The 9,066-nt window shown below is 43.9% G+C and overlaps 1 protein-coding gene across 1 annotated transcript; it reads right to left on the bottom strand.

Annotated features, from left to right (window-relative positions):
* Window positions 1–490: 490 nt before the first annotated feature.
* Window positions 491–8,610, bottom strand: LOC111853120 (excitatory amino acid transporter 3-like). The gene is made up of 12 exons (XM_072707002.1): window positions 8,404–8,610; window positions 7,400–7,540; window positions 7,020–7,112; window positions 6,834–6,948; window positions 6,624–6,666; window positions 6,317–6,415; window positions 5,907–6,091; window positions 4,970–5,077; window positions 3,378–3,500; window positions 2,860–3,054; window positions 2,527–2,661; window positions 491–1,251 (listed from the first exon to the last, which is right to left on the bottom strand). Exons 1-12 carry the CDS (start codon window positions 8,591–8,593, stop codon window positions 1,029–1,031), a joined length of 1,650 nt encoding a protein of 549 aa, XP_072563103.1. The 5' UTR covers window positions 8,594–8,610; the 3' UTR covers window positions 491–1,028.
* Window positions 8,611–9,066: the final 456 nt, after the last annotated feature.

The raw sequence follows: 9,066 nt of genomic DNA, 5'->3' as shown, positions 1-9,066 counted from the left end.
TGCGTGCAAGTGTGAGTGTGCAAGCGAGTGTGTGTGTCAGGAGAGCAGCTAGAAGCAGTGCTTTATGTCCACAGTGTGACGTATTACCTCCTTCGCCGGGGGACTTTGTTCCCGGGGGGGGTGTGTTTATTCTGCATGCACTTTACTAGGGTTCAACACCATCTTATTTAATCATCCATCCATCTTTCAAACAAATTGCACCCGGCTTGCAGACACCTTGGACAGGATGCCAGTCCATCATGGGACGCACAGAAGCACGCACTCCTACACACACACACACACACACACACACAGACACACAGGGCATGTGTTCTGTATCACTGCACCCAAGTGTTACCTTAATCTCTGTTGCCTAAGACCCCGTTAACCGAGGCCATCAATGGACCATAAACCGTAGCGCCTTAGAATCGAGGCTTCAGCATAATATAACAAAAATGTCCATCACAGATAGATGAATTCAGGACGCGCACGGCCGAACTTTGTAGTGAAATATTTCATTTTATTCTCATGCCGGATAGTGAGGCGTGTGACCGGAGGGTTAAATCACAACTTGTGGATTAAAGTCCTGACAGGCTGTGCTGACCCTTACAGAATGATCCATACAGGACCAGCAGGATGTCGCCGTGGTACCACTGCTTTATGTGGCCCTTCCCTTTCTGGGATCCTACTCCTTTGAGGTTAACAAACACGGAGGATTGCTCAGGCTTTCTTCCGGGTGCAGATTTACACAAATTTGCTCAAGTAAGTGAAGTTGCGGTACAAATCGCCATAAATCTCTGGCTTTTTCTGGTTCCCCCAGCCAGCTTAGTTAAATGCACCGCCTCGTTGGTGCTGTAATGCCGTGCAGATCAGGAGGCTCGCATCCTCTGCACAGTGTTTCCCAATCTGGTGCTCCGGGACCCGTAGACAGTCCATATTTTTGTTCCCTCCCATCTCCCGGTAATGTGGACCGTCTGCCAGGGAGCTGGTAGGGAACAACAATGTGGACTGGCTCTGGGTCCCTCTGGACCGGGTTAGGAAACACTGCTCTAGCACTGAGAAGAACCGAACAAATCACCGTCGGTGTTCTCATCAGCATAGACCTCATTGATGTAAGAGTTCTCAGCGGCATCCAGGACCAGATCAAGGCTTCTGGGACTGGGGACTCCCAGCTCACACACAGTCCTCTCCAGCTCCGTCTTGGACAGATTCTGCACTATTCCAGCACCGACTGCATCTCCGAGCACATTCACCATTGTGCGAAAACGATCGCTAAATGACAGAAGAGGAAAGAAACCATCAACATATTTGTGGGAGTTTTACTTACACAAAAATGCTCTGAGGACAGAACAAAAAGTGATTGGTTCAGAGAGATAACCAATCAGATTACAGAGGAGGTGGGTCCAAGCAACTAGATGAGGCGGGACCAAGACATCAGATTGGTTGGTTCCAGTTCCACCTCCTCTAGTTCCTCCTCTGAGGCAATACACAATATATATTTATATTTGTTTTGCACATTAAAGGTAAATCTCAATTGGAAAGTTTTTTAATCTAGTACAGTTAGTCCTGCTACAATGTATGATATCACACTGCGAATCTAACACGAATGATAGACTAGAACCCAATTTCAGTACAACACGGAATCACATTTGTACTGGCATGATTTTCAGTCACAGAGAAAAGCACTATGTAAACTACTGTATATGATATGGTCTTAGCTAGACACACTTCTTGCACTACATCAAGTGAACGACAATGATGTCCGACTGAAATCTTTCTTTTGAACCATTACTTTTCAGTGAATTGATCGGACCAGTATTCAAATCTAAAATTATCAAACGTTTTTTATATCCACGCAATGCACAGGTCAAAATCTAAAAATATTTGACAAATTATCGTAAAAAATTCTGAAACATTTTTTAATTCATGCATAATTCTGGCATTTGCTTTTCACAAACTCCGGATACCATAATCTGTTGTGTTTGTGCATATTATTAGTTACATTATTATTATATTATTGGCCGCTGGTATCACTGTTTTTATTATTTAATTCATTTTCTTTGGCTTAAGTTACTAAGTGTTGGAGCCACATTGCCCTAACCCTATTCTTCCCATTGGATGTGTGTATTTTAGTGCAATTTTAGTGAACACAAGGTTTTCCAGGAATGCATCAGTCTCATTGTAGCAGGACTGACTGCATAGTAGTTTTTACATATTTGTACATTTTTGTCATTTGTAATTCTGTGTTATGTCTGCATTTATGTCTGTGTGTCCCTGTTATTTATGTAGATTGCTACTGCAGCACAAAAATTTCCCCTCGTGGATAAATAAAGTTAATCTGACGCTGAATCTGATTGAAGATCAAACCCTAACCGTAACAAAACTCAATGGGAAATTCCCATTTGCCTTTTGAAGCTATCGCGACCGAGCATGCCTCTCACTCGGTAACGTACTTTTCAATTTGCCAGCCTCTACTCTTCCAGCGTAAGAGCGAATCAAAAATGACCTTGCTAGTACGTGAAGCACAAAGGTAAGAGAGAGACTCACAGCAGCCAGTCCACAGCAATGAGCAGCGACACGTCATGCACGGGCAGCCCCACGGAGGTCAGGACCATTAGCGTAGTGACAGCACCAGCGGAAGGGATTCCCGCCGCTCCGATGCTGGCGACCGTCGCCGTTATACTGCAGATAATGCAAGCAACACAGGAAGCGCTGTAACTACCAGCTTTCAAGGATCTATCAAACAGCTCTGTGGTTGACTTCAATAAATGCCTGTGGAAGTTCAGTAACAGGAACCAACAGCCAGGAATAACCTCATGGTGGGTTTATAGGGACACCTGTTCCATCTATTAATGATACATTTCAGCCCGGTCGTCATACCTGATGGTGACGATCCTCCCCACATCCAGCTCATAGTCGTGCAGCTGAGCCACAAATATGGCGGCCACGGCCTCGTAGAGCGCGGTGCCGTCCATGTTGATGGTGGCGCCCACTGGCAGCATGAAGCGAGTGACCCTCCTGTCGATCCTGTTGTGCTCTTCTGCACAGCGGAAGGTGATTGGCAATGTGGCTGAGCTAGCCGTTAAATTGCAAACAAGCAGGACATCAAAACTGTGCTTTTAGCTTTTTTTAAGAACGTTTCTTAATGCTAACTTCTTTATGCTAACTTCTTAATGCTAACTTCTTAATGCTAACTCAAAAAAAAGGGGTTGCTTTCATATATCCTTCCATCTTTGAACCACTTATTTAAGGTTTCTTTTATTATTTTCATAATCCTAAGGTTGGTAAAACTAAATATTTTATGCATTGCTACACAAATACCTTTCATGAATTCTCTGGGAATTAATTGAGCACTTTTCCAGACAATTTAATCATACTATATACACAGTGCATTGTACCTGGAGGAGAGCACAAAGGCAGTCGTCAAGGCCTCAGCCAAGCCCCAGATGAATCTGAAGGGGTTTTTTCTTACGATAACCACATACAGAAATGGGAGGGAAATTAAGGAATGGATCGAGAGTCTGGAGATAAGGGGAAAAAACACATCATATGAGTTAGAGCCAGTCTCTCCGAAGTTAAAAGGTCACTATTACTATTCTTTGAACTTCCTCCTTCTCCTTCAAGGGCTAAACATAATTTTACTGCTTATAAATTTAAAAAAAATCAATTCCCTGATCACTTTATGACTCAAAATTGTAATGATGGGCCGAAACGATGCATCTGAACCATTTGCTGTGTTTTCTGGGACCCACTAGATGGTGCTCTTTGCTCAAAAAAGGGCTCCAGATGCCCCAGAGTAAACCAAGGGCACCATCTAGTGCAGGGGTCACCAACATGGTGCCCGCGGGCACCAGGATGCCCCCAAGGACCACATGAGCGGCCCGCGGACCTGTTCTAAAAATAGCGCGACTCACCAGTGAGCAGCGTCTAAAATTAAATTTTATCCTGTTGCAGATGTGATTAAAGAAGAATAGCATTTATATAGATTTGAAAATGACAATATCTAAAAAAAAAATTTAAACATGTTTATTATACATGAAGTTTAGATGGATGGATGTTAGAATGAAAATGTAAATTTCTTATCATATTAATTGTGTGAATGTAGGCAAATAGTTTATCAACTTTGACGTAGAGACCTGATAGAACAGGACATCTTCTGTAACTCTGTAAGATTGTGAAAAAGGAACAATCACCCTGGGAGTGGAAATAGACTCTGTCGATACATCGAGGGGGCCCACTCTGAGGAATGCAAGGTCCTGTGTTTTAACCCCTTCGCAAGAAGCACAAACAGCAGTATAGCTTTAGGATACTCCCCATTGTAACCACTCCCCTCCTGTATAAATAAAGAAGCCAAGGGACCGCCCTGTGTGACACTGAACTGAGGCGCAGATATTGTCTGTTGCATCTAAGTGAGTGGGCACCCTTGCGCAAGTAAAAGATTAGAAGTGTGCTGTCTCATTATTATTGTTCCTGAGTCCTAGAAGTGCAAAGTGTGGAGTGAGAAGCCAGTACGCTTTCTCCACATAGGTATTGCAGGGGTCAAAGCTTCGGCGCTTTCCCCAACAATGGATGAAGCTTAGGAGGGCGTTTCAAACTGGCAGCCCTTCATATGGCTCAGTACCCGTGACGTAGCTCTCAGTTTCAAAAAGGTTGGTGACCCCTGATCTAGTGGGTTCAGAAAATGGTTTATGAAATGTTGTAAAAAAAAAAAACGCTGCAATATTGATAACCAAGTACCTAAATAATGGGCATGGAATTAAACCTGGAGCAGGACCTAGAAAAACTGGTGTTTACTATATACCATGATTCCCAGCGCTAACTCTACCAGCTCTGAATGCATTGGTGCACAGCTGTGACTTCTGGCTAATGAGTCTCTCTGGAGTTTATACGCATCAAATGCTGGTAGAGCTGGGTCTAGACTTTGAGCAGTGTAAAGGCCAGCAGGGGGCGCCATAGAGTCCTACAACACAAAGCTGTGGCAGCCGCTCACCCACACAGCACGGTCACCATGAAAAGCCCCAGCTTCCGGAAAATGCCCCAATCCTCCACCTCCAGCACTTTGGCTGCTATTAGAAACAGGATCCCGACAGGCATGTACCTGCGAACGAAACGTAAAAACAGAGCGGAGGCAGGGGAACCCTTCACTCACGTATACGCTACTGTGCATAATCTTAGGCCATCAAAAAAAATATGTTTAAATGATCATCATATTGACATAAAACTATGATATCATATCTGTCAAAGTCTGTCAGCTTAGCTATTTCAAAACCTCTCCTCAAGTCACTCCGGTATTTGCAGCGACCGTCCAAGACACCCATGGATTTCTTGATTCGACCACCAGTGCACTTCGTATGGCTCATCAGTACTTCATTGATGTGTTTAAACTAATTTATGTAATTAATTGAGCTGGTAGCAAAATTTAACAAATACGTGGGAAGGCTGAGGTCCCCCTGAGGAGAGGTTTGGTTACTCAATCGATGTTTATCTACTGTAGATATTCAACAAGATATCAGAAAATGAAGAAAAGAAGAAATTCTTGTTAGTTTTTATTGTCTTCATTTTCATATGTCCTAAAGTTAAAATTAGCTGTTTTTTTTTTTGCAAAGACACACTTACTACCCCGATACATAGTGTTAAACATTTTGCTTGACTGACTAAGACTTTGCCATAGTACTCAGATAAGGCATCTTAAGTGATGCAAGAATCCTTCTGGGATGAGTTCTACCATGACTACTGAAAACCTCATAACAAATGTGTTCCGACAGGCCTGTACCTGTGAATTACAAAAAAGTACAGAACAATTATCGACCACAGTCACTGGATACTGAAAGGAATCCCATCTAAGAAGAAACTTCAGAAGTATTTGGGACTCCAAAAACTGCTACAACTCTTCCCACGGTAGGGTGCTGGAGAAAGATGGTCCTCACCACATGATGATCTGGACCAACTTCATGGTGGCTTCATTCATGGCATCAAAGAACTCCACTAGAATACGGCCTTTGTCTCCCATCTGCCGGATGACCAGCCCAAACACCACGCAGAAGACGATGAGGCCCAGAACATTGATCCCATCGGTGTAGACTCCAACTATGGTGTACTCCTTAGTCAGGTTCTGATAAGGCAAAGCCAAAAGGTCATGTACATTTATATTTTGGTGATACCCATCCATCCATCTTCCAGCTGCTTATCCTGGGCCTACCCTGAGGCAGCGTAAGGCACAAGGCTGGGGAACACCCTGTCAGAAAAACGTACTGTAATACATTTATTTTCTGTTATCTTGCATTGAGGCCAGCTGGTTTCTTATGTCCCCAGCTGCAATGTCAAAGGCAGGTTTTACCTGTGGGGACAGCATTGTCATGGTGACAGGCCCAGGCGTGTGTTCACGGTTCCCATAGAGCATGCTCTGATGTTTAGCTTCTTTCCGTTGCGTCTTATACTACAGTTGAAGCAAAAATAGACAGCGGAATACCCTCAGGGTAATGAAATTCAAAAGTGAAAGATTTATTAAATACAGCATTGTAATGTTTAGCAAATTAATTTATGAATAAAGTTTACACTTAACACATAATCCATCTGTACAGTATATTGACTCAAGCTGCAGTCAATTCCTGCCATCACTACACTGCCGCATGATCGTACTGTACCTGCTCAAAGCAAGCTTGGACGAGATTCTCAGGAAACATATTCCTGCGGGCAAAATAAAACAGGGGATTGAGGTCCCATTTTCGGCGGTCGGTCAGCACACGTCAAAGCCTTCTTGTCAAAGTCAACGCAGATTTAATGCACGTATATAAGAATTCCGTGCTCCGGAATAGTGGTTGATTCCAAGAGAGGATTTGTCAGTGATCCTTCACCTGATAAGGTCCAACATGGCATCCAGAGTGGAGACATGTTCTGCAGATCCATTCCAGACCACACTGTGGGGTCCGTGTGAAAGTCCAGGATTGATTGTTGCAACTAACACCATCCCTGGAAAACAATAATAGATTAACTAAATTAGCCTTGATTGTGTTTTGTGGGGCGGGGAGGGGTCGACTTACCCAGGCAAACAGCCAAAGCAGTGGTTGATAGATAGTAAGTTATCACACAGAACCCGATGCGGAATGACACTTCTGAATTCAGAGCAGCCACGCCTGCGGAAAGACCCAGAAAAATGAATACTTAATGGTGAGAAAGATCTTAAAAGAAACATGTGATTCTCAGCCAAATGAAACAAATTAGCAAATTACTTTTCAAATGTGAAATATAAGTCTGTGGTTCCTCAGGTCATAGTCATGGCCGGTGCTTTAGTTTTCAGCCGCCTGGTGCTTTATTTACCACTCGAGAGACCCAGAAAGAGCCTGCGTTTCTAATACACCTTTCAGACTACAGATAGGGCTCTACACGCTCCCAGGCGGAAACCTCCACCTTACTCCCTGACCTGTTATGATGCTGGAGACGATGAGCGGCAGGATGACCAGCTTCAGCATCCTCATCAGGACCTCTCCTGGGAAGCCCAGATACTGCTTCTGGAGTCGGGACAGGGAGCCAAACTCCCGAACCAGAACTCCCAGTCCGGCCCCTGGGTAAGACAAATGGGCAAGGACAGGAACTGGACAGCGTCATAGAAAGTTTTTGGGATCAGCTCGTGGTCTGCCTTCATTATGTCATCCACAGTATAGCGTTACGTTTAAATGCTTGCCATTTTACCCAGAATGTCACCACACACTCAAAAGACAAGTTTGAATCCCCTCAAAATGTCTTTGTTACTAATCAACCAGGAAGCCAGGTAGAAAAATTTACAGAGAGAAGCTATCGATACATTAGCACTGGAAGAAGGGGTGTTTCGGCAATGAAAAACACTGGAAGAAGGGGTGTTTCGGCAATGAAAAACACTGGAAGAAGGGGTGTTTCGGCAATGAAAAACGTATGTTGGCTTAGAGGCAACTTCATGATTAGCTCTCCAAAAATACTACCCTTGTTAGGTGTTGATAGCTATTGATCATACAAAAGAACTTCAACAAGGTCTATTGACCGTCTTCCCGGGTCTAAGTGTCGGCAGGGTTTCTGTACCCCACCTCTGCGAAATTTATTACTGCTTTTTACCCAAATCAAATATTTGCTGATATGAAAACTCATATCGACCAATCATTTGAACAGCTTCAGAAACCTGTAAATTGTCCCTGTAACTTGTCCCCATTTTAATGCCACACAAGTCAAGTAAACCAGCAGTTAAGATGCAACATTAACAAGAAAGAATTGAACAATGCAACAATGACATTGTTTTAATGATACACATTGCTATGTAACTTTCAATTAACAATTGAAATATACATTGTCTACGTTTATAAAGGTTTTTACCACAGGTCATTCATGACTGACAAATGACACAGTTTTTCCAGTAACATAGCATCATGTTTAACCTTAAACCTAAAATCTGCTCACCTAAAATCACAGCTACGACTGTAGCAATAAGACATGGGCTCTTTCTGAGCATGCTTCTCCAGCATAAACGTCCCACGTCCTTCTTCTCCATCGCGCGATGTGACTTTACCTCCCAGGCAGCCCCTGTGCACCTGAGAGGGAGTCCCCCTTCAGCCTGGGGGGGGGGGGCACCATGTCCCTGGGGAGCCATCTTAACCAGCAGTTGGCATGGTGTCTGCGGCTCACAGTACTGTAGGTGTCTAAGCTGTGACCTCAGCAGTGAAAATGGGCGGATCGGACCTTCATGCACATGTTGTCTGACACAATAAGACCATTGTTAGAAACGGAGTTAAGGCTAGCTGATGGGATTCTGTGTAAGAGCTCACAAGGCATGTTGCAAAGGACTGGCTTTGGTGCCTCGGCCTTGGGCAGCCATTATATTGTAGCGTGGAGCATTGTGGGAGATGTTTGTTATATTGTAGCGTGGAGCATTCTGGGAGATGTTTGTAAATAGTCCCTTGTTTGTGTTTTGTTAATACTTGCTTTGTTCCCGATTGTCGTGCGTGTGCCCTTCCCTGTGTCTTGCGTAAACCCTGTCCGATCCTCACGTCTCTTTAGCCACTGAATAAATTACCCATCGCGCATGTGCTTTACTGCTGGGTATCTGACCTCTCTGTCTTGTTG

The sequence above is a fragment of the Paramormyrops kingsleyae genome, chromosome 25 (assembly GCF_048594095.1).
Source record: "Paramormyrops kingsleyae isolate MSU_618 chromosome 25, PKINGS_0.4, whole genome shotgun sequence".
Taxonomy (NCBI): Eukaryota; Metazoa; Chordata; class Actinopteri; order Osteoglossiformes; family Mormyridae; genus Paramormyrops; species Paramormyrops kingsleyae.
The sequence above is the reverse complement of the archived record's forward strand: the minus strand, read 5'-3'. Positions and strand labels throughout refer to the sequence as shown.

What these genes read in the sequence shown, in the direction of transcription:
- LOC111853120 (XM_072707002.1), bottom strand. Translation starts at nt 8,593, where the DNA reads ATGGCTCCCCAGGGACATGGTGCCCCCCCCCCCCAGGCTGAAGGGGGA. An exon ending in CGTCTCCAGCATCATAACAG is followed by an intron (nt 7,113 to 7,399) that starts GTCAGGGAGTAA and finishes GTCTTTCCGCAG; the next exon opens with GCGTGGCTGCTCTGAATTCA. An exon ending in GCCATGTTGGACCTTATCAG is followed by an intron (nt 6,667 to 6,833) that starts GTGAAGGATCAC and finishes TTTTGCCCGCAG; the next exon opens with GAATATGTTTCCTGAGAATC.